Raw genomic sequence first — 25294 nt, forward strand, 5'->3', positions numbered from 1 at the left:
AATCCCGGTAGTGGGCGGGGTCAACCTGACTGAGTTGCGTTTGGTTTATAGCGTCAGTGCAGATTACAGGTTCCGCCCTTCATGGATTTCTACAGGCCGTCGATCACTGAGGTATAAATCGAGCTCACCTAAACTCTCTCCTGGGTTTGTGTGTACATGTATGGAGGGATCCGCAGTTATTTTGGTTTCTGATATGATTGTTTGCTGATACTTTTAATACTACATTTATACTTAATTATATGGCACTAAACTCTCCTATAGTTTGTTTTATCCCTAAACCCACCACTTTACAGTTGATTGTGTTCTGGTGTTTTGGTACTGTAAACTGATTGAATGCCAGTTGATTTGAACGAATCACATTGAACAGTCTTGGTAGAAAATACTGTACTTTAGTACAGTTCTCAAGCACTTGTGATTATTTATTTTTATTATTATTCCTAGTATTTCGAGTTTTGTTTTTACAATGCTACATTTATTTTTGACAGCTATTGTTACTAATTTTGCAGATTAACATGTTTTAAAACCTATTACAACCATATAAGATAAGACTTTATTGATATCCAGAGGGGAAATTCTCATGTCACAGTAGTGCAGGAAACAAGGAAACAGATAAAAACCAGGAGTAATGAATGCAAACAAAATAATAAGTCAAGTAAATAGAACTCAATCTCTATACATTATGAACATTACAATACTACATACATAAAACATTACATTACTATATACATGACCTGACTTGTGGATGTAAAACTAAGGACTTGTGCAAAATATGTACAATAGTTCTGGTAAGTGTAGCTATAGTTATATGTGTATATGGGTGAAGATGCTTTTTTTTTTTTTTTAAATAAAATTGTTTAAATGAACTCCATCATGAATTGCAACATTAAAATGTTGCTTCCACTGATGTATCAGTAAACATATTCAGATAATATGGCAACAGTTTACTTTAAGTCTCCTTATGTAGCATTTATAAGCAGTATACAGACATTCAATAAATGGTTTAAAACACACTATAACATAGTTATTAGCAGAGTTAGGTGTTTATTAATGTGTTTGTCAACAACTATAACTCTTCTTGTGGACATCCATTCTGGTGCGTAAACAGATAATGAATCACAATATAGTGAAACACAATTTTAATAATATAAAACATGTCTTCATAGAAGTTATAATTGCTGACAAATACTATACATTAATATGTAAAATGTGTAAAGAACCATTTATTAAATGTTTATATACTGCTTATGAATGCTACATGCGAGGCCTTAAAGTGTTATGTGGTGTATTTTCATTAAAAGTCATTGGTGTGCTTAAAGACAATATTAAGCTATGCAGATTGATTTTATAAGTTTATAAGCAATAAGGGCTAGTGTAATACAATTTGTATTGGTGTAGTTATAATCTCATGAACCATATTTAATCACACTGTATGTATAGAGGCACGGTAGAAGAATCATAATCATACACTGGAGAAATTTGAGTGTGTTTGTATTACATGTCACTTTGCTTGGGTCTGCATTAAAGTCCTCACCTTTTAAAAAATACTCTCTGGAGGAGATCAAGAAATAAGGGTGTAAAATGACTAGAATAACTTATAAAAAATAAAAGTCCAGAAGACAACTTGGCAATAATGGTGTAAAATGATTCCCAATACTTATATAAAAATTGGATATAATCAAGTAGAATTGAATATGCCAGTACATATCCTCAAACACCTCAAAACCTGTTTTGAAGAGTTTTGACCAACAACGAGTGATGGAGATAAAAGTAACATAATAATTGGTCAAAAATTAGGGAGGGTGGATGATAAGGTGTGACCTAAGCCGACCCAAGGGCATAAAAACAATGCCTCAAAGAAAAGACCTTTGGAGCGATTTGGTTCTTTGTAAAAGTGCTGATTGCTCCCCTTTTTTGCTGGCATTAAAGAACTCTTTGCTGCTTGGACCTCTGACTCCCTTTTTATTTTCAAAAGAGAGTTTTTTGCTCTGGTACCTTTTTCTGCAACAATTTGATACAACAGTTACTGATAATATATAATAATCTAACAGCTTCCCCTATATAATAATGTATATACTGTAATACAGTATAATGTTACTTTTATACTTGAAGTACATTTTGCTGATCAGACTTTTGCTGATTTTGAATACATAACTTTTACTTGCAATAGAGTGTTTTCTATACTGTGGTATTCCTAGTTTTACTAAAGTAAGGATCTGAATACCTCATCTATCACTGAGTTTGACCTAACAGAAGTTAACAGAATATTATAAAGAGACTGGGATGATTCCAGGCGTTTGGGTTGCTCTTTGATTTTCATGGTCATCTGATGTTGTGCAGTCTGTAATCCAATCAGGCAGGGAGAGAGTGTAATCCATGTTAATCCCACATCCAGAGAGAGAAAGAGAGAGAAAGAGAGAGAGAGAGAGAGAGAGAGAGAGAGAGAGAGAGAGAGAGAGAGAGAGAGAGAGGAATGGGTGGGTCATTAAGCGAGACAGAAACAGTTGAAGGACAGCAGTAATCTCTGACGGCTACATCACAACCCAGCTTTACTGGTGAGAGCAAAATACTGAGGAATCTGTCTGTATTTGAGTGTCAGTTCTTCCTTTCCTGTAATACTGTCTGTCTCTCTGATCTGATCTGATGTCGTCTGACAGCTGCCTGCCTATGTCCTGAACCCTCGTTGTCAGGGATACCTCTCCATGGAGACGCACTCCCAAAGGTAGGGGAGGGCTTTAAGAGAGAGGAGACCCTCACCTTGATGGAGCAACAAAGAAAGAGTGAGAAAGAAGAAGGAAAGAGCATAGCAGAGTGATAAGAGGGGAGGTCACCTGTGTGTATGTGGAGAACAAGCGGAAATCAGCAGAAGAAGAAAGGAGAGAAGAAGAGTTGGATGAAGTGAAAGTGAACTTGTCAGGTAGGAACTGTCAGAGTTAAATAATACAAATGAGCGTGCTCTGTAGCAAATTTGCACTTTGACTTTTTGTTTTTTCCCACTTTTCTCATGTATATTATTGATGTTTTTTTGCAGGATGGGGTATGATCTGGAGAGGTTTGTGGGCTATGTTAATGAGGGTCTCCTGTGCTGTGTATGTCGAGATGTATTGGAGCGCCCCCTGCAGGCACCCTGTGAACACGCCTACTGCAGCGCCTGCATCAGCAGCTGGCTGGTCCATCACCACTCCTGTCCTGAGGACAGACTGCCACTGGACGTGGGCAGTCTCAAACCACTATACAGGTCTGTCTACATCTGTGTGTCTCCTTGTTTTTGATGATCTTTTCATTGCATCAGTTCCGTTTTTTTCAGCAGTTAATTTATACTAAATTTATACTAATAGAAATTAATAAAATCCTTCACACACACCTTTATTTCTGTCTAATATTATTTCTGTTTGTGATGACAGGTACATGCGTAATGACCTGAACCGTCTGCAGATCCGTTGTGTGAATGCAGGGCAGGGATGTGAGGTGGTCTGCTCACTAGAGAGCCTGCACACGCATGAGGATGAGTGCGAGTTTGCCTTCATATCCTGCTCTAACACAGGTACATGAAACCTCACATTTATTGATGTTTTATTTGTTCTGATTAAGTTTTTTTGGTATTAATTGTGACCATAAATGGTTATCCATGTGGATATGTGTGATACCAAGGTAATGAGACACCTCTGTGCCTGAGAGCAGCAGGTGGCTATTTTGTTGTCATGGCTACCTCACAAACTAGTGCACCTATGGGACTTGTTCTGGAGCTCCCACAGACCTCACACAGGGTGCATTCAGGGTCGACTTTCCATCATTCTTTAATGAGCATCTCAAAAGTGTGTATGTATGTACAAGCATGTGCTCTTGTTCTCACAGTGTGATTGTGACCTGTCATTGGCAGGTGGAGAGTACATATGTTACCACTGTGGTAGGTATGGTGACAGAGTGTGTGCATGCAGCTTGGCTTTTTTGCAGTGTTAAAGTTTTGATGACCTGATATTTCTTGCCGTCTGTGACTGCTGTGCTGCAAAGAGTGTCTTAAAATTGTCAAAGATGAGGTATAATGTTATATAATTGTCTATATGTTAAAGGTTGGAAAAATATTGCCTTTATACTGCAACTGAGTACTCTTTACTGTACTTTTACTGTTCTGAGTACATTGTAAAATTAGTAATTCCACTTTCACTTGCACAAAAAAGAAAGTTGATTGATAATTTAGCATTGAAAGAATAATAGCTGATGTGACAAAATCAGCAGCATATTATAGTAAATATACATTCGAAATTAAGAAGACCTTTTTCTCTTTGTAATCTGTGAGAACTTTCATAAAAAGTGACCATGTCTAACCATGAATAAAGACATTTTTTAGTTTTACCTAAATCATTTCCAAAATAGTTGTTCTCTATGAGTAATATTGAATTCAAGTTATACTAAGTATTGTGTGTATACTGTTATGTAATTATTTTTAAATCTGTCTGCAAATCAAATTTCCTTTTGTAAAAATCAACATGTGAAGTACATATTTAGCCAGTACATGTTTGTTACTTCATGCATCACTGTGGCTCCGTCCTCTCAGGTTGTCCCGTGCAGGTAGAGAGGCGAGGTTTGGAGGCTCACCTGTCAGAATGTAACTTCCGCAGCAGAGAGTGTCCAAACGGCTGCGGCCACACTCTTCTCTCCATTGAACAATCACAACATAACTGTGTAGCAGAGCTGCGTACTGAAGTGGAGATGCTAAGGTATGTACTGTATGTAATCCTGAATATAAAGTTAATTTCTACTGTTTGCTTTTTTTTAGACTATAGATTTGGTCTTATTAAATGTCTACTGTAGGGCAGAGATGCTGTGCAAGGTGGAGGAGGTGAGACGGGAGATGGAGTCTCGCTTGGATTCACAGAGGAGACACATGGTGCAGAAAGAGTCACAGCTGAAGAACGAGGTTGAGGAGCTCAAGGTAACCAGTTAAAAGCTCTAATGTTTTAAAAAGCAACAACGACCAGAAAAGGTTGTTTTACTCTCTTAACTTCAACATCAAGTATTTTTTTCCTCCACCCAGGGTCAGTTGTCCCGTGTGATGTGTGACATGCGCGCCCTGTTGGGAGCAGAGCGTCTGAGGAGACAGGAGCTGGCAGAAGCAGAGCTGGAGAAGAGGGAACTGCTGGAGCTCCTCAGAGACCTGCAGCCCACCAGGAGTCAGCATCCAGTCGAGCAGGCAGCCAGAGACCAGCATCAGGAAGACCAGCAGACACCCGGATGGGAGCTCCACACCGAGCCGACGAGACACCAACAGAGGGAGGCTTCCTTACATGCCTCCAGTATATCGCTTCATTCGTCTCAGGCTATAAATGCATCAGGTCCACCTCCGTCTCCTCAGCTGAGTGAGGGGACACGCAAAGGTGGAACCCGGAGTCTAACCCTGGACTGTATCAAGAGGAAGAGCCGGGAGGTCACGGTCATATGAGTAAACTGGACTGGACGGGAAAATTAGCTGAACCAGAATAGATGAAATCTATATTTTTTTAATATTTGGCAAAGTATTTCTGCCAGATTAGAGCACAGGTGCAGCTACAGCTTCTGGCATCATGACTTTGTTATTAATTTGCAAAAGAAAAAATTCAATATACGGAATTAGCCATATGTTGTTTGGAAGGCAGAACTTTTTGTGTAATTCTTCTACTTTACTAAGAAAGTGATCGTTTGACTGTAGGCTTATTTGAAAGTGAATAGAAAGGTTTGTTAATGATGAGCTCCCCTTTAATCATTTAATGTCCCTTAGATTTTGTATCCAACAGGTATCCATTAAAAACTGTTCCTCTGATGCAGTAGTTTCTGCTTTGAAAATGTTTAAATGATTTCTGATTGTCTGCAAGAACTTGACCTATATTTTTTTAAGTATTGAAGTCACATTGGGAATTCCGTCATACAGTATTTGTGTTATTGTAAGTTATGAAATGCAAGATATATGCCAATTGACAAGATAAGAACTGGCAAAACCATATATGTAATCTTTGTGTTTTGTTTCCATTTAGATTAAAGTTACTGTATTTAACACAATCCAATCTGTTACATCAGAGCAGTTACCTTGATTAACATGTGCATGACTGTGACATCCTGGATTCAACCTTTGTTGTGCACAATCCACCTCTCTATTTCACAATCCCTCCTAACTACTACTTTGACTCATTAAGTACACAGAAAAAAAAAAATCTAAAAAAGCATCTCTGAGAAAAAAAGGCCACCTTGGGCAGCTATCAATGTAGGGGGGAGCACAAGGCTCAAATCCTTTACAATCCAATTTTAAAATAAAAAACCCAAACATTTATTGGTGACTATGCATCTCGTCCTACATCCATGTTGAAACCTCTGCAGCCTAAATGCACATTATTTTAATGTTAAAGCTTTGTCAGTTGTTCACCATGACTTGTTTTGTCTTTTCACACCATTAATTCTTTTCATGCACCCAGAAAGAGTCAATAATCTTTTTCCCTGTGTTGTTTTAATGCTCAAAGTTAGTTCAAGTTTGACTTTTTTAAAGAATGAAACTGTCAATAAGGACAAAATGTTCTCCGTCTGTTGTGGTTCATTGTTCCATCTGTTGATTGTTTAAAAACACAAGTGTAAACTCAATTTCTATGATTTTATTCTCTGAATATAACTCATGATAACAAAACAAAACATCAACACAAAGTCTGTACGTCATTGTGACAACATCATCCCACCATGGACACGTTTCCATGGAGACAGTACATAGAATATCCTGATTGGTCCGTTTGTTGCCGTGAAAGGCTGCAGTCATTGCCCAGGTGACTTTACCTGGTGAAGGAGCGAACGTGTCTACCCCTCCCACCTCCGCTCCCTCCCCCGCCACTGAACTTGCTCCCCTGAGATCCTCTGCCTCCTCCTCCACCTCCCCCACCTCCTCCTCCAGCACTGCCGCCGCCTCCTCCCCCGCTGAGCCACGACAGCCCGGTGCCTCCTCTGCCCCGCGGAGCACGATCCCGTGGAGCCAGGCGATACGCACCTGGGAAATGGAGGCAAAAGCGCCATATTTTTAGTTCAGTGATTAGAGGTTCATATTACAAAATCAAGCAAAAACTGTGAGTGTGTGTGTGTGTGTGTGTGTAGGCGCTTACTTGCGGGCGGTTGTCGGGAGGGCAGAGGTCCTCGTGTGAAGTTGCTCTGGCCTCCGCGAGGTTCACTGTAGGTTCCTCTGTGAGTGACAGCTGGGACTTGGCCGCTCCACGATGAACCTCGGCCTCCTTCTCTGCGAGTGTAATTACCTACGAGACCGTGAAAAAAGGCTTTATCACCCTCTGCTGGCCAACCTGTGGTTCAGACCTGCAGTGTGCCCAAAACCCAGACTACTATGATATAAAGTATTCTATTACTTTGACTTAACTCGAGGTCCACTTACTAGCTTACTTGGTCTGGAGTTTGATCAGCTGTCGTCACTTTGTATGTCTGACCACCTGTTATTACCAGACTGTTCCATTTGAAGGTCGCATGATGACAACTGAGCAAATTCTATCTGCTGATGAAGACTTTGAGATGCAGCTGAAAGCTCTCACTGCTAGTGAATTTAAAAGTAGTGAGTGGGCCTTTCATGCTGAAGAATACTAATAGTATTAAGTATACGCTATGTACTATCTTTATAATATACTATTTTGGCTAAAATTAAATTGCAACATTTAGTAATGTGAAATGATGTGTAATGTGAAAGGCAAGTGCTACCAGAAAGTGATAAAACTGCAAATTCTGAAAACCATAAATGTTTAAAGTTCACTAACAGCTTGTACAAAGAACTTATCAAGTCATTTTTTGTTTCCTCAGCTCTTACCTGCACTGTCTAGAGCTGCAGCGATTAGTCAATCTACAGAAAATTTATCCCCACTATTTTGATAAACAATAAATAATTTTGAGTCACTTTTTTAAAGAAAAAAAATTCCAAATTCTCTGATTCCAGCTTTATATTATAATATTTTCTGGTTTCTTGAGTCTTCTATGACAGTAAACTAATTATCTTTGGGTTGTGGACCATTTGATTGGGCCAAAATAAGACGTGAGGACGTCACCTTGGGCTTTGGGAAACCATAATCGACATTTTCTGGACCAAATGACTAATTGATTAATTGAGAAAATACTTGACAGATTAATCAATAATGAAAAACAGTTGTTAGTTGCATTCCTGGTGTTGTCACACAAGAACTATGTCCTTCAACAACACAATGAAAGTGTGAGTGACACGTGACTAATGTGTGGACATAGCTGAGGCTGAACTAACTTGTAAGATCAAACAGGTCTTACGGACACAAGAACATTTTTTTTATAATATGATCATGGCAGGAAGGATTGTATGTGGCTGAAACAGTATATGTGTCTGTGTGTGTACTTACCAGATAGTAGTACACCTTTAGGTTGTGGTGGAGTGAAAAAGCGAGTCTGGCTGTGAAAGGTGGCTCTGCCTCTGTTACCAGTGAACAGTCCTCTGGTGGGGGGTTTGGGGGAGCTCTTGGGTGGCCGTTTAGGTGGCAAAAGCCCAAGAGGTGTTGTAATATCTTTAAACTCAGCTGCCACAAAGTCATCCACATGCATACTGGGAGGACGGGAAGTGTTCTGTTTGCGCTGACGGAAGATATCATGGGGTCGAGAGACATTCTGTCCAAAACCTCCTCGACCTCCACGGCCGCGCGGAGCAGCCATGATGTGGGCTCTCTTAGCAGGCTCAACGTAGTCTGATTTACCACTGCAGGGACAACAAGGGAGTCGTTATTCAGTAAGTTGATTAAAAGAAGCTGAAACTTTATTGACAATGTTAATTGAGTGAAAGGCACACAGAGCAGATATGAAACTGCATGGATTGGAGTTTGGTACCTTGATGTAATAAACGTCTCGTGCTTGTGTTTGCCGAGTCGGAAGCCTTTCGTAGCCTTAGTGTGACCAGGAGATGAGGGCTCAGACAGGAAGGAGCGCTCCAGCTCTGCCTTCAGGTCCAGTTCTGGACAACACTCCTGAGCCAAACCCACCAGATCCACCTTCACCTACGACAAACATGTGTAAATACTTAATGTTTCCAAAATGAGCCCATTAACATTGAATTATTTATCTGTTCAGTTAAAGTCCCCTTAAACTCCTATGCAAACTATTGAGAAAAATGTAGCAATGAACAAAGTTGTAAAACACAACTGAATCAATGTCAGAGGAATCGTGAGAGCTTGGGAGGCCAAGTCTGAACATGAAAATGTTTTATTTGGACATAAATTAAGTTGAAGCTGTTATTTATTTATTTTTTTACACAAGAGCAGAACACGACGCTTGCCTTAGGGTTGAATTTCATGAGAAAGTAGTAGCACAGAATGAGAGACATTCTTGCAGCTGGTACTTTGAAGAATAATGCACTGTAAAAGTTTGCAAAAACGCAAAACAAACATGTTCTACAAAAGACTGAAAAACCCAAGATTAATGATGATGATTAATGATTTTTTTGCCATAATTGTGAAGTCCTGACATATATCCAGCTTTGTGATTCCTGCATCCACCGGGGTTCCCACACATTCTTAAACATCAAATTCAAGGACTTTGAGGGCCCAATTCCCTCAAATTCAGGGACCCAACACGGCATAGTTCATAGGCACAGATCAAGGTTAATTACTGTTACAACACAGAATATTTATAATGAGAGGTAGCAGGTTTTCCCTAAGCTCACAGACTATGAGGTCTCTTGCAACAAAATATGTAAATTCAAGCACTTTCAATGACCCATGTCTATTTATGCCTACTTTAAGGAACTTTCAAGGCCTTGATTTTTTATTTTTTTTTTTTTTAAATCAAATTCACAAACTTTCAAGGATTTCAAGGACCCTAGGGATCCCAGATACACCCTTACCATGTCAAGGTCTTGTTCTATGTCGTCAGTTTGGAAGGGAGAGAACCACAGAGCCTTCAGCTGCTCGTCCAGAGCTTCTGACAGAATGAACACCGTCCTACAGATACAAAAAAAAAAAAAAAAAATCATACAAACAGGAAATACTTAATACTACCTCCAGCGATTCTTCTTATTTTGTACAGAAGTGATGCATCAGTATATTCAAACATCTGTATCTGGTTTAGTTCTAGTTTCACATAAAAGTCATGTTTACACCACTTTGTTATGAATATCTGAATATAATATTCTGTCATTTTGAATTGACGTTCCCTGTGCAGGATGGTAACTTCCACCCTGTGATTAATGACAGGGAATAAATAAAGACAAAGAAAACAATTATAGAAAAAAGTTATTGCGTATCATCAGAGGCCGTACCTGTGATTAAACTGGGCCCCAAGTGTCTCAGGTGCTGGCAGAGTGGGCTCAGTATCAGCTGCAGGAGGCGTGTCTGTGGCTGTCTCCAGTGTCTGCCTCAGAACAATCACATTCTCCAACATCGTCTCCAGTGAATCATCTTCTTTACATAGTTTCTACAGACACACACACACACAGTTAGTTACATTCAAAGGCGGCATCAACCCCTACTTTGCAAAAATGTTATGAGTGCATCATTTGTACCGTAATCTGTTTCTCCAAAGTCGGTAGCGGATGTGACTCCGACTCTTCCCACTGCAGCAGAGATTTCATCTCAGAGGCGGTCAGCAACCGTGGAGGAGGAGCGAAGGCAGATTCCTCACCGGACCCCTGACCCTCCTCACCACACTGGATTAGGACACAGACAGACTCATGACATAGATTCAACTATCACATACTGTATGCAACTCTGCAAGAGATACAAACTTTCAATTTATTAGTGATTTATTCGCACATCCCACATGCTTCTAACTGCTCCCTACTGAGCATTTTACCAATATTATTACACAGTTACTTCTAAAGCATGTTCATTTGTGTTTACTTCTGTGTGAAGCTTAAACCAGATTTAAAAGCAGCTTGAATGTTGTTAATTAAATAGTTAGAACACAGTTTAAGAATTACACACACCTAAGCTACACTCACCATTGATTCTGTGTTGAGGATCTGTCTGAGGAAGTCCAGCAGAGCTGAGAGCAGGTCTGCTGAGTCCTTGTTAAATGACACCAGTCTCTTCAACAGCGAGTACAGCTCTGCACTGTGTTTCTTCAGAGCTCTGAAACAAGGTTAAACATTTGACTTCAGTCTTCTTAGATCAAGAAAAGGGCACAGTCACAAGTAGAAAGCGAAGGGATAATAAATGGAGACAGAATATTGCCACTTACACTTTGAGGTGGTACAGTCCATAGTCGTGCTCTGTGAGGAATGTCAAAGTCCTGATACAGGTGAGAAGAAGTGGGACACTGCTCTCTGCATTTCCCAAAACCTCCAACAAGGCATTGCACACTGATGACATGATCTCTCGTCCTGGTAGTGCATTGGCCAACTGTTCAGCCTCTGACAAACAGCTTTCACCGGGTGGAGACACCACCAGAGAAATGTCCTGGTGAAGAAAGTGAAGAATATTTATTCTTTATTGTTTTCCCTGTACAGATTTGTTTGCACTTTGTTTGGTTCTATGTGCATTACTTTGTTTACCTGGTCACACAGTGACTGTAATATTGTCCCCACTAGTTCGCTGCATTGCTGCTGTTGTAAGGAGTGGACAGTAGGAGGAACCAGCAGAGACAGCAGCAAGGGGAACAGATCTGCCAGTTGTTCGTCTCCAGACACAGACCCAGACAGCAGGTGTAACGCAGCGCTCTTACAAGCTCTCTGTGACACCAGTGCATCAGTCAAAGAAAGCAGACGCAGGACCTGGCCCCAGCACACACCTTTCCCCTCCGCCCTGCAGTTGGCACACATTATGTACACTTACAATAACAATTTACAGTAGAAACACAAATATCCGAGTGTGTATATGTGTCCTTCACTCACAGCTGCAGCTCCTCCAGCAGCAGCTCCAGTAGGGTCTTCATGATGAGTGTTGCGGTGGGTGAAGACAGGTCTGCCAGCTGAACACACACTCTCCTGAGCATGGCCAGGAGGGGAGGGCAGCTGGTGGCACACACACACCTCAAAGCCTCGGAAAACACTTTCCACTGTGCCCGTATGTGCATGCTCCACAGCTTCCTCGTGTTTAAGGCTACAGCCACATCTTGGACTGATATCACCTATGGAGCCAAGAATATCAATATAAACATGTACACCTAAGGCAAAGCAAGTTTATTTGTATAGCACTTTTCAACAACAAAGCAATTAAAAGTTCTTTAAATAAAAATAATCATCCAAAGAAGAAAGGAAGTACAGAATAGCTAGGTGACATACAACGAGTTAAGGTACCTGAGTGCTTTGCATTGGCAGTGGAAGAGGCAGGAGCTCAGACAACAGCGTAAGGCCGGAGAACAGGCCTTCAGGAGCTTTCAGCAGGGATCCTAAGACCTCCTTTAGCATCAGAGACCACGTGTTGCTGGCCAGAGTCTCCTCTGTATGAGTGACCTGCAGCAAACATATAAAATGTCTCAGCATGACACTTTCTGTACCATATTTCTTACTGAAACAAACATGTCTGTGTTCTCGCTTGTTCACACACCTCTTCATTGACACCCTGCGTAAAAGTGAGCAGTACATCAACAATAAGCGCCTGCACTCTGGTTTCCTCCCCGTCTAGACGTCCAGACGCAGGGATGGAGCACACAATCATGTGGAGCGTCACCAACACACTGGCCACGCGAGTGTCCCTGAATTGAAAAGCTCCCCCGCGGAGCAGCTCTGTCAGCATGGTGCGCAACAACCGGAGTGTGCTGATACATATGCTGAGGATCATGCAGCGCTGTGGCGTGGGGCCCATGTGTCCATGCACGCGCCATGGCTGCAGCAGTACGCTGCACAGCTTCTGCAGGACACGCACACATGTATCCAGACCCTCGCCAGAGAACAGCTGGACCCCTGCAAGACTCCACTTGAGATCCCTCTGCTGACCTGCAGAAATAAAGAAAACAATGATGAAAAATGTGTAGAATAATAAAACTACAACAGCTGTTTCTTCTGTAAACACAGAATCCAGTTAAATAACTTGATATTACACAATTTTTTAACTACATGTAAAACCTTGCAAAAAAATAAGACAATTTGACAACTGAAGAAACATTTAGTTTTTACCCTCAACAGCAGGTGGGGGGCAGGCGACATGACAGAGGACCCTGAGAGCAGTGACGAGCCCAGTTCCCTCAGCAGTCAACACATTTTCCACATTCTAAAGTCAAGAGGAAACAAATGTTAAAAATGACATGTAGCACTCTAATTTGCATATAGCCTTGACTCAAATATGCTACAGAGCAGGAATAGGTTTGAGCCGTTTAGACTTGTCAGAGAAGCCCTGCATTCCAAGGAGAGATATATATGGTGGCTTTGAGGTACAGTAATAGATGATAATATACAGACAGCTGAGTTTGTGTCTTGAAGAAATACTTCCTACTAGTAACAGTTTTTGTTTATGTCAGTGTTGTTTAAGTTGTTTGTATGCCTATGTAGGTTACTCTGGGAAAGTTAAAATGAGACACCTTTATTGCTTCAGTGAAAGAGTTACCATACTCCCTGAATTAAAGGCTATAGACAAATCATTGGCATCCACCCACTTCTAACTGAATTATTAGCACTCAGGAGTTATTAGGGCTGTCTGCAGGTAATAGAGGAGGATGAAAGCTCAGACAGTTATGGAAAATGAATGAATGTTGCTTTACTTCAGCAGTATATATTGAGTGGGAGATCTGTACCTGTTTGATGTAATCTATGAGGGTGGGAATGCTGCCGATCTCAAAGCGTAATTTCTCCAAAGGCTCCAGCCATTTACTGAGCTCTGAAGTACAAAGAAAGATCAAAACACCATTCATCAAAAGAACACATACACTCATATCATAAACTGTCTTATAAGGTATGATATGTGAATGCTAGATAAGTAATACTTACCCTGTAACTTGGCATTGGTGTCATCTGCCTTGGCTAAAGAGAGCAGTGGAGCGGCATACTGTTCCATCATCCGCAGTTCATTAGAGCTCTGCGCCACCAGTAACACCAGCATACAGGCATAGTTATACGTCACTGCTTTGCGAGCCTTGGCTTCACTGCAAGAGAAAAAGGACAAAAAAGTGAAAATATGCTCACAAATCAACTTAAGATTTCTGGTTTAGTGCTTTAACAAAACCAGGAAACTACAGACAGAGACACAAGGAGAAGAAGACGTTCTCACCCCTGTCCATCCTTGCTGTGGTGCTGAAGCAGAGTGATCAGACAGGACAGGTTGTTTTCCAGGCTGAGGACGTGGGCCACGGCACTGCGGCCAGTCTGGGTGAAGGTCATCAGGTAGAGAGCATGGAGCATGCCCAGTACCTCTGCATTGTCACCTTCTTCTAGCCCTGCTCCCCCGTCTCCTCCTGTGGCTACATGGCTCATGAGCTCTGACACACCCTGCAGAGCATGCAGCGCCTGCATCAGCCACACACCGAAGCCCTCTTCACCGAACCCGGGCCCCGTGAGACTTCCCTCTCCTCCTGTAAAGGTGGTCTCCTCGCCCTCAGCCTCGGCTACAGATGCGAGGAGACGCAGCAGCAGGCTGGTGGGAGTGGGCTGGGCGAGAAGGAAGAGCAGACCTGACTGGGTGAGCGACAGGAAGCGTAGGAGCTCTTTAATGGCTTGGGTGACACCTAAGTGCCCGGCTGCTGCAGCTGCTGACAACACCACTGTCGTGCTCTCCAGGAAATGGCATGCATGCATATACCTGAAAGAGGGAAAGTACAACATTATAAATACAATCATTGATTTACAACCAGTTTTTTAACTTTTAGACTGACTTTCTAAACTGTCGGAGTTTCTGCACTGTGTCAGTTTTGAGCTTCAGGGCCACGTGTGTCTGAATGTGTACCTGTACAGCGCTGGGTATGGGTCATCCCTCTCCTGTGGTCCTGTTATTCTTGCAGTAGTGGGGAAGGCTTTTCCAGGTGGCTGCACCATGCAGTGACTGGCGGTCTCTAGCAGGTGATGCAATTCCTCCAAAACCCCTGCCAGCCTATCAAGCTCTGCCTCGCTCACAGGGGAGGGACTTAGTGATGGCTCTTCTTCCATGGGGCTCTCAGCATCCTCCATCTCCTCCTGAGGATGATAGTCAGTCAAGAGCTTTGTGAAAAATATTCTTAGTCTTTAAAGTTACAGACGTATGTGTGTGAGTATGTACCTGCTGTGGTTCACTCCACGCTGCTGCTGTTCGCTGCAGGTCAACCAGCACCTCATACATGTGGCTTTTCTGTAATATGGCGTTGCCAGCTGTTATGACCCTCACTGTTTCTTCACGCAGGTACAGCTGGACTAAATGCTGTAGAGAACAAATAGCTTAGTGACAGATATTCATGAGGCAAAAACACTTCACAATCAGTTCAATATGTGTTGTATTTAAGGCATCATCTCAAGTGGTAGCTGGGTGCACTTTGCAATTGTATTTTTCAGTGTACGCAGTAATAGCAGATCAAGGAAATGCTTGTTAATGTGTACATTTAAAAAAAAGCGACAAACAAGACAAGACTGTATACTTTGTGCCCCTAACCTGATAGCCACTCTTGTCTGACTCTCCAGCGTGTAGGAAGGCCTCCACCCCAGCAGGAGCACTAGTCAGGGCATCCAGAGCTCTCAGGATACTCAGCTTCAGTGTGGAGGAGACATGGTCCCTGTGGAGCAGTTCCAGCAGGACACCCAGAGCCCCATCACGCAGCAGCAAGGTGAGGCCCTGCGGACACTCTGCCAGGTATGATGCTAGCTTGGCACCAGCTTTCAATTGTCTGAGGTTAAGAGCAATTGGTTGTGTGAGAGCAATCTCCATACTCAGAGCTTGGAGAGCCCACTGGACTAGTACTCCAACAGGATCCTCAACCTCCCCGTCTCCCTGTTTAATCATGTAAGCCAACCCTTTGGCTAGTAGTCCAGGTGCTTCTTCCAGAGCCGTGACCCAGCGTGCGTCTCTGTCCTCTCCAATGCTGGTGAGCAGCTCTTTCAGCTGGGAAACGGCCTCAGCTTCCTCTCCGACTGCTGGTCCCTCTGGGCCGCTGGGGTCCCTGGGCTCCTCCACACTGGCCTTCTCAAACTGGGTATCAAAGCGAGTTTTGTATGGAGGGGTGAAGTAGAGAAGTGGTCTGAGTTCTCGCTCATAGGGGTCATACTGGACTGGTGGAACAGATGCCAGGTCCTCAGGAGTGTAGTCCATGTCAAAAGTGGGCAACTTAAAGCTGCCATTATCCAGGTCATCCTCGTCGCTGGAAATCTGCTCATAGCCGTCATCACCTAGCAGGGCGGGAGAGACAAAAATGAGAGGAAAATTTTACAAAGTTTATCTACTGTAAATAAAATGATTAGAGATATTATTTGAGATATAAAAAAATGTGCGAGAATGAGGAGGCCAGCGACTACTATATACTCCCTTGCTTATTCATTCAAATGCATACACTGACAAATCTACTCACACATGGCAGCATCACTCCACACATGCAGGGTTAGTTTGACATGCAGGATGTGATTACAGCACAAGCATCAGCCGTGGCTGTGAGGATGTGTGAGGTAGACCTGCACCTAACAGCTTATGAACGTTGATCATAAGCCTTCAGAGAAGCCCAGGCGGGCTAGCTGAGAGTTTGGAGCATCCAGCGATCATAGATGGCGGTAGCATGCCAGAGCACACACTCTCTCTCCAACTGTCACTCAATCCCAAATGGACCCTGCTCCCGTGGCCTGCTGGGAAGTCTGATGACTGCATGTAGTGTTGACTTTGTGGTACCAAAGGGGTTTAGGGCTGCACGTCCATTTGGGATTGTAGACTATCCTACTCTCACAAAAGAACTCCCCTACCTTCCTCCATTTCCTCTTCCTCGTCCTCACCCTCATCTTCCTCCTCTTCTTCCTCCTCCTCTTCCTCCGGAGCACTGCCCTCGGTCCGTGCGTCTTCTTCCTCCTCCTGCTCCTCTTCTTCCTCCTCCTCCTCGACTTCTTCCTCTTGTTCGGCGTCTGAGTACGTTTCATCAGCAGGCAGCGACCTCTCAGGTGACACGGCCTCCAGGTAGTCGTCACGACCCTCGCATGGCTCATCTTTGACTACGCCCACTGTAGATGTCACAACACAGTCCGGGGGGCACAACATTTAGCCAAAATATCCACACAGGGCACATACACACATGCAAAAACCAAGCACTCATCTACAAAAGAAAAGGTATATATATCCAAAACAGCTTTTATATTAACCAATTTACAACACAATGTACCTTAATGTCAACTGTTCTCCAGAGCATAACGCTTTTTCTGTATTTTTATATGTTCCGTATGTGGCAGGCAGCCACTGGTTTCCATTAATTTCAGTAAACTGTAAAAACCAACATGCTCGATATATATAACCCATCATTATCATGATCATCATCATCATCATCATGCTGCCTTTTACCTGTGCAAGAACACAGCAGCAGACTGTCCAAATACAGTTAATCTTCACTTTCAAACAAATTACCATCCAAAAATAATGTAACTGACGGAACAATCTGCAATGTGACGCTCACTGTGATGTCCTACATTATTCAAGCAAAGATTAAATCTGCAGGTTTATATTCATTTTGTATTGAAATAAATGAAAACAAATGGGTACCAACCCCAACAATGTTAAACTTTAAACATGAAAAACAATACTATGACACTATATAATATAGCGCTACAAACAATGTGACTGAATAAATGCAACTGATCATAAAAACAATTAATTTTTTTATGGCACTGACAAAGTAACTGTGAGGTAACCCATGTGGGATTTTCTCTAAATATAACTTTCAGATTTAATTGAAAAGAAAAATTGATGCTACATGTAATTATTAGAAATATTAATCTAACGAAAGCAGCATCTCTGTCATTGTTGATCAATCAAGATCTAACAGTGGCTGATATAATGTGATAGCACAGAGCTAATATACAGTTCGAACCTGTCACTTGGACCTGCTCCTCATCATCATCATCCGGAGGTGGAGGCCCAGGTGGAGTCCGAGGCCCTCTGGGTGCTGGTCTGGGTGGGCTGCCATTGTATTGGTCGTCTTTTTCCCACTCTTAAAAAGACAAACAGCACAATAGATTTAGGGTACAACAAACAAATCAGCAGAAAAAACTGTTTAGGAAAAATAGTTTCAGGAAGTTGGGTGTGAAAGTGAGAGCACTGAATAGTTTCAGTTTAACAATGGCCACCTTGTTTAACAATCCTTTTGGGCCCGCTTGGCTGTTGAGGGGGTGGGGGTGGTGGAGGAGGGGGCGAGTCTTGGTCATGTCCGTGTGAGCGCTCTGCTGTACCGTACACAGCTACAGTCAGACTGGTGTACCAGCCACGCAGCACCAGGCCATCTGTGTTTACCTGCACAAATATAAACCCCTCTAGTTACAAACAAGTCAACAAAACATATATAAATCATCTTGTTTGAGGACAAAACGTCTGCTTACCTTTCCACTGGGTCTGAAGACGATGGACTTGTTCTCATCATATTCCAGACTGAGGAAAGAAAAACAGAAAGCAAGACAGGGCAGATTAAAACAACACTGCCAGAACACTAACTAGAAGGTGCAGTTTGAAAGCAAATATCCACTAACTAGCCTATTTTTTTTCATAATTAGTCTTACAAGATTTATATTGAAAACATAGCATGTAAATGATGTTTAATAGTTATCTTTTCAGTCCTAGATATCCCTCTTTTCTACCAGCACATGATTGCAGTGTAATTATGTCTAAAAAGCACTCTCTTATCATACCCCATCTCTCTCTTCCCTCCACTCTCCATCACTCTCTACTGTCTAATAAACCCATAAACCCCCCCTCAAAAAACATGCTAGTATCCTGGCTGGCCTTGCAGTCTAAGGTACACATGTAACTGTGATATTCTGGATTCCAATTTAGACAGGGCCCTTAGTAAAAAGGAAAAACTGCCTTGAAAAAAGAAAGAAAATTGGTCAAATTTGTGTTTAACATTGGGAAGATATTGTGCCAGCAATGACTAAGGTAAAACAAACTCCTGTCAACGTTCCCAGCAGAGATAATAACTGGGGTGTGTCATATTTACAGTTTTCAACCACTCTTACACAATGGACACTTCTAAATACAAGTTTACGCCCTGGTGCTACTGTTCTGCTGTGCACACCTCTGTTATTATGAGGTAAGTATAAAAATGCTTGACTCAAACATTCCTCTACTCATCTTTTTCACTGGGACCTATAAGTTTTTGTGTCACTCTCAGCTACAGTGTGGGTGAGGTTGAGTTTCTGGAGAGACCAGTTAGCCGGTGTAGGAACAAAGACACCTGAATATGGGTGGGTGCACTCACACACCCCACCGGCCTCTGAAAAGGCCTCAGATGCTACCATGACTGGTTCTACAGGTCAGACAGATGTCTACATCTTAAACACTTTGGAGATGTGGGCAGGAAATACAGAAATGGAGAATGAGGGGAGGCTCAGAGGGATACAGAAACAAAAATGAGAAGGGGGGAAGAGAAAAGCAAAAATGCATTCTGACCTGCCCAGTCTGTGGAAGGTGGGGCTGTTGGGTTTGGGGACATTATTGAAGAACAGCTCCAACTGGAAAGCATGAGGAGATGTCTCCCTGGAAACAGAAACAGAAAGACGCACTTAATAATGAGTCAGTTGAGTGTCAGTTCCGCAACAGGCTTCACTGGGATTGAGTTTCACATCAACATAAAGGAGCCACATAGATTTGTCAACTGTGGTAGCTAACCCTTTAACATCTCTGGGTGTGTGAGGCCATTGTGGACAATGTTACAATCACTGAGGAGGACTGTTTTATGGACATTTTCACATGTTTTCTGCATCAATTTGACAAAAGTACTTTGATTTGTCAAAGTAATTTACAGAATAATCAGAGAACGAAATACCTATCTGGTTGTTTTGTTCATTAACAATTTCTTGATTGATTTTTCATATAGTTTAGTGTATCACAATTAGGGTTGGGCTAAGGGGCGATAACATCATCCATCGCCGATGGCTGACAGTTATTGACCACTGATGGCTCCATATTGGCCACCCCTAAATCAACACAACACAAAGGCCTGATGTGCTCAGGTTAGTGCAGTGTTGATCACTGACTGCATTTACATGCATAAAATATTCTGGGTTTTGCCCTTATTCCAAGACTATTCCTACTAAGCTGTTTACATGGCTAATGAAAATGAATATTCCACCAGTATTCCCGTTTACATGCAGATGGTTTTCAGGGTTTCCCACTGCTCTAGTGGAAACAGGAATCACAAGACCTCTGCAGGCAGTGAAGTAAACCAGCGAGGTGAAAAACATTAGTGAGCTGCTGCCTGATATTTATAAACGATATTGATATGACTGATATTATCAATTTATAGTAACAGGTACATCCAGTACATTAGTTGTCCCATTATGTTTAGGCCACAACACTGCTGTGTGTTTTTGGTGCGTCACACCAAGTCGTCACCGTCAGTCAGGATAATAACCAATCCCCTCTGTCCGTGTCATGGAGAAGGCATGCTCTGTTTTTCCAGCCTGTCCTGAACAGCTCTCCACTGTCCTCTCATTCCTCTCCTCTGTCTGCCTTCCTGCTACAGCATGTGTCATTTTGCCTGCGCAGGGGTAAACAGGCAAGAGGGACATGTGTCGCAAATGGCAGTAAAAACCCCAACTGAGACGCACATTCCAAATGCTCTGTATGCATGACCAAAGAATGCTCCTAAAACCTGAATAATATCGACATATCCCACATGTCTTAACTGGAAAATGCTACTGTTGGAATAAGACCTAATATCCAAACGGAAAATGCTGTTTACATGACCTGTATCAAATTCGGAATACTGTAATAGTCAGAATAATAGTGGAATATAAGTTTGCATGTAAACGTAGCCACTGAGAACATCCAGTCAGTTAAATTACATCACACATTATCCAACAGGTTCAATGGGAATCAGGACCTGCTCAACAATGGAGCTCAAGTGTCGCACTCACTCACACAGTGGGCCTCTCTATTTCCTAAAGGCACATTCATCAGAGGTATCTGTAGCACACTAACATTTCCAGAGGTTATATATCACCAGCAATGAAGATAAGGATTTCCTGCAGTTAGGGATGCACCAATCCAACTTTATCTATCCCAATATTTTTCCAGTACCCCTAAACTCAGGATATCTGTTGATGCTGATTACCAATCCAGTGCCAGCACTCGGGTTTTCCAAAATTAAAAATCTGTATACCATCTGTGTCATGTTATTGAAATCATTTAAATGTAAAACTGAGTCGTGGCCCCCAGTGACTGAATGAATGTAAGTGATTTTTTTATATTATAATTGTAAATATTTTATTAAATGCTCTAATTAGAACTTGAGCTTGAAGAATGTATGTGTAGTTTAGTGAAGTTTATTAGGTACATATGAACTGAAACGTCAGCATAATTTTTTCCTCTACCTAACAGTTATTATACTTAGCATAAATAAGTTGGACAAGAAACATCATAGAATTCAACAGCACCAAATTAAATGACCATCAAGTTGAATCAACAAGTCGATAAAACAGCTTCAACAGTTTAACCTTTATGCACATAAGTGTTACTACAGGTCTCAGGAACTTGTTTAAATGCACTTCATGAACTGGCCACTTTGTGTTTGTGTGTCACTGAGTGATTTTTGAGTGCATTAAAGCTCTTACCCAAATGCTCTGCTGTCAGGTAAGTTGCTGTGTGCTTTGATTCCTGGAGGAATGACCCGCACCTCTGTGATCAGCACCGCGCAGGGAAAACGCACTACATCCACGTTGGTTAACTGTTGGTGCATTGAACATAGATATTAACACAAGAGGCAGAGTACGCCAGATATTTAGACAACACAACATTTTAACTTAATCATAACTAACACTTCAGACCAGCACGATCACTTTTGCTTCTCGGTCAGATGTAAACAACTTCAGACTTTAAAGTTAGCATTAGCCAGCTGGCTAACTAGCAAACAAACTGCACGGGGAGGCATCAAAAAATGCCAGCATGCAACTATATGATTAAGTTAACAAAATTACGTTAAAGTGGTGTATTTGCTATGATTTGGTGCATAACTTGGCAAGTGTGCGGTGGGAAAAAAGGCTCCGTTATCGTTATAACCGTTAACCAAGTTAGCATAGTTAGCTCGGAAGTTGCGCATCATTCTCCAAAACTCTTGAATATAATCGATGTGAGTTTTGGATGCAGGTAGCTCTGAAGTTAATATACAAGCGTGTGTTGAGGCGTCAGGATTATTACCTCTGCACTCTGATGCTTGAACGTATCTAGAAAAAGAAGCTCCGTTGAAGTGTCCCCCGCCATCGCTTTCTGCTGTCCGTCGGGCCAGGGGTCAACTTCCGGCGGGGAACACTTCCGGGGTCACTCTGATAGGAAAAAACTTCTTCTTCTTCTTGGTTTTTAGTGGCGGTTGGCGTCCAAAATATCGCATTACCGCCATCTACTGGATTTATGCTAAAATATCCACTGACTAAATAAAATAATAATCCCTTCCCATCTATTTCCCCCTCTGCTACAACCTCTCTATTTTTCAGGTGTTTGAGAGAAACTAAAATCTTCTCTCAACAGCTGTTGGACACCTTCTCCAGAAAACTCCCACAACACCCAGAAATCTCCTTGCTGCATCTACAGTTATGTAAATTTTCTCATTACCAAAAAAGGCCCAAAGGATCACCTGATCCTTACAAAAACAAAACTCATCATGTTTTCTGGATGATTTGTCCTCCTTAGCTTCTTGTCTCACATCACAATATTTCTTACCTACTTCCTCATGCTTAAGTCTCTTGATTAGATCTAACCCTGATTATTTCTGCCTTCCTTCCTCTCTTAGGACAGTTAACCTCACATGATGCATGATACCCTTCACAAAGAAGACACTCTGGATTGTTCTCACAGTCTCCTTCACATTTGTTTTCCCCACATTTACCACATGTGGCAAGATTACTCCTACATACAAAAAAACTATGACCAAACTTCCAACAATTCTTGTTACAAAGGTTTGGGAACTGTGGTGTATTTTCATTAAATGTCATTGGTGTGCTTAAAGACAATATTAAGCTATGCAGATTGATTTTATAAGTTTATAAGCAATAAGGGCTAGTGTGATACAATTTGTATTGGTGTAGTTATAATCTCATGAACCATATTTAATCACACTGTACGTATAGAGGCACGGTAGAAGAATCATAATCATACACTGGAGAAATTTGAGTGTGTTTGTATTACATGTCACTTTGCTTGGGTCTGCATTAAAGTCTTCACCTTTTAAAAAAAATACTCTCGGGAGGAGATCAAGAAATAAGGGTGTAAAATGACTAGAATAACTTATAAAAAAATAAAAGGCCAGAAGACAACTTGGCAATAATGGTGTAAAATGATTCCCAATACTTATATAAAAATTGGATATAATCAGGTAGAATTGAATATGCCAGTACATATCCTCAAACAGTTCAAAACCTGTTTTGAAGAGTTTTGACCAACAACGAGTGATGGAGATAAAAGTAACAGAATAATTGGTCAAAAATTAGGGAGGGTGGATGATAGGTGTGACCTATGCCAACCAAAGGGAATAAAAACAATGCCCCAAAGAAAAAACCTTCGGAACGATTTGGTTCATTGTAAAAGTGCTGATTGCTCCCCTTTTTTGCCGGCATTAAAGAACTCTTTGGTGCTTGGACCTCTGACTCCCTTTTATTTTCAAAAGAGAGTTTTTTTCTCTGGTACATTTTTCTGCAACAATTTGATACAACAGAACATACTGTCTTACTGGGTATGACATGTGATCCAAGAACACTCTATCAGGTAAGTACTCCAAATCAACCTCTTCATTCTATAGCTGTCTGTCACCCCTTCACACTCTTAAAATCTCTTTGCATCCACTTTGTGTGAGACTCCATCAACGACACCTTTTATTGGAGCTTTCTTGGTAAACTGAAAACATGCCACTGGGTACATATTCATTCCAGAACCAAACCAAGATTTTCAAGGTTTTTTTCCATCTGTGTCTTTGAAATACACTCGACGAGTATGAAGAGAGAGCGTTTTATGTCGATCAGTTGAACTTCTCCCGCTTCATCCTTGATCCGCCCTGCCACAGTGTGCGTTTCTGACAAAGCTCCACATCCAGCACCTTCTTTCAAACCTTGAATCTTCATTCCAGCCATGTAGGTTTTCCTTGTTATGTTCACTGTCACTATGACTCGATGAAGCAACTTTCTTTTCTTTTCCCTGGGGTTCCCCTGCTTCTAACTTCAAAATTCTCATCTTCCATTTCTGTTGTTCCTTCTCCATTTTCAGACTCCATCCCTCCATCTGATCATTTTTTACCCAGCAAAACCATCAACAAACACATGAACAGAAAAAATATAAAAAGAGAAAAGAAAATAATCTTAAAGATCCCCTCCGGACATGTTTTAAGATGTATATAAAATAATCTATTCTGAATAATAATTTATGTCTGATAAGGTTTACCCACAAAAAAAGTTAAACTATCTTGTAAAAATCCATAAAATTACATCTCTTTCTTCTCCCTCATTAAAAATATAGAACCTATAAATATGCAAATGTTAATAACTGCTAGACACAACATGTCTCCTACTTCACTATAAAGTTAATTCTCAGTGTATGGCTTCAAAACCTATTTGTGATGTCACATATCCTGCTCGTAGGCCCGCCCCTTAAAATCAGATTTTCAATGAGCTCAGAGAAACTTTCCACTTTCAGCAGATGAGTGTGAAAACAGCCTTCTAGTATCAAACTCTGCACATACATCATTCTGCACAGTGAAGCTAAAACATTCAACTGAAGTAAAAAGAAGAAAAACACATTTTTAAGTTGAGTGGGACTTTAATCTAAATATAATTACCGGATTGAATTGAATGTTGTTATTATTTATCTTATTGTTAAAATTACAAATTTGCTGTAACAGTAGCTAATTGTTGGGTTTCTTCTCTTTTTATATACGTTAAATCTTTAAGAAGATTCAACATATTTACTTATTTAATTTTTAAAGAATATCAAACATAAAACAGGGACATTTTAGTAAAAAACAAAACAAACAAACAACCCCCCCCCAAAAAAAAAACATAGCCGGTTTTTGTAATCCCTGTCAGATATAATCATGTATAAACTTTGTGATATTTTGTGCGCGCTAATTATTAAACAAGACAGGTAACCATTTCATCCTTGACACCTGTTGGGGAAACGTAAATCATCATACATAGGAAAGCTTAAGATATTTAAAAAAAAAAAAAAAAAAAAAAGAAAGAAAAGAAAAAGAGAAAGAAAAAAAAAGACATAAAACAAAACAC

At 41.3% G+C, this 25294-nt stretch overlaps 2 protein-coding genes across 4 annotated transcripts; one reads left to right on the forward strand and one right to left on the reverse strand.

Annotated features, from left to right (window-relative positions):
* The first annotated feature begins 22 nt into the window (after window positions 1-22).
* Window positions 23-6298, forward strand: rnf41l (ring finger protein 41, like). Of its 2 annotated transcripts, none has more exons than XM_044358059.1 (7): window positions 23-111; window positions 2655-2914; window positions 3029-3235; window positions 3402-3541; window positions 4553-4715; window positions 4810-4930; window positions 5033-6298. In XM_044358059.1, exons 3-7 carry the CDS (start codon window positions 3030-3032, stop codon window positions 5435-5437), a joined length of 1035 nt encoding a protein of 344 aa, XP_044213994.1. In that variant the 5' UTR covers window positions 23-111; window positions 2655-2914; window position 3029; the 3' UTR covers window positions 5438-6298. The 2 variants fall into 2 exon arrangements, with proteins under 2 accessions (XP_044213994.1, XP_044213995.1); XM_044358060.1 differs by lacking the exon at window positions 23-111 and adding an exon at window positions 2464-2552.
* Window positions 6299-6599: 301 nt separating this feature from the next.
* Window positions 6600-22342, reverse strand: virma (vir like m6A methyltransferase associated). Of its 2 annotated transcripts, none has more exons than XM_044358055.1 (27): window positions 22227-22342; window positions 21644-21756; window positions 19479-19565; window positions 18413-18461; window positions 18164-18326; window positions 17908-18027; window positions 16826-17047; window positions 15504-16234; window positions 15138-15275; window positions 14829-15055; window positions 14157-14684; window positions 13877-14031; window positions 13684-13766; window positions 13070-13163; window positions 12501-12889; window positions 12251-12406; window positions 11846-12081; window positions 11507-11756; window positions 11194-11411; window positions 10955-11084; window positions 10517-10660; window positions 10274-10428; window positions 9860-9956; window positions 8848-9014; window positions 8370-8719; window positions 7110-7256; window positions 6600-6997 (listed from the first exon to the last, which is right to left on the reverse strand). In XM_044358055.1, the coding sequence occupies exons 1-27, from the start codon at window positions 22287-22289 to the stop codon at window positions 6786-6788; spliced, it is 5424 nt and encodes a 1807-aa protein (XP_044213990.1). In that variant the 5' UTR covers window positions 22290-22342; the 3' UTR covers window positions 6600-6785. The 2 variants fall into 2 exon arrangements, with proteins under 2 accessions (XP_044213990.1, XP_044213989.1); XM_044358054.1 differs by having other exon boundaries at window positions 16796-17047.
* Window positions 22343-25294: the final 2952 nt, after the last annotated feature.

Source organism: Thunnus albacares, chromosome 8 (genome assembly GCF_914725855.1).
Source record: "Thunnus albacares chromosome 8, fThuAlb1.1, whole genome shotgun sequence".
Classification (NCBI taxonomy): Eukaryota; Metazoa; Chordata; class Actinopteri; order Scombriformes; family Scombridae; genus Thunnus; species Thunnus albacares.

What these genes read in the sequence shown, in the direction of transcription:
- rnf41l (XM_044358059.1), top strand. Translation starts at nt 3,030, where the DNA reads ATGGGGTATGATCTGGAGAGGTTTGTGGGCTATGTTAATGAGGGTCTC. An exon ending in AGTCTCAAACCACTATACAG is followed by an intron (nt 3,236 to 3,401) that starts GTCTGTCTACAT and finishes TTGTGATGACAG; the next exon opens with GTACATGCGTAATGACCTGA. An exon ending in ACGAGGTTGAGGAGCTCAAG is followed by an intron (nt 4,931 to 5,032) that starts GTAACCAGTTAA and finishes TCCTCCACCCAG; the next exon opens with GGTCAGTTGTCCCGTGTGAT.
- virma (XM_044358054.1), bottom strand. Translation starts at nt 22,289, where the DNA reads ATGGCGGGGGACACTTCAACGGAGCTTCTTTTTCTAGATACGTTCAAG. An exon ending in GGACTGTACCACCTCAAAGT is followed by an intron (nt 11,085 to 11,193) that starts GTAAGTGGCAAT and finishes ACCTTGTTTCAG; the next exon opens with AGCTCTGAAGAAACACAGTG. An exon ending in GGGGCCCAGTTTAATCACAG is followed by an intron (nt 9,957 to 10,273) that starts GTACGGCCTCTG and finishes TTGTATCTGTAG; the next exon opens with GACGGTGTTCATTCTGTCAG.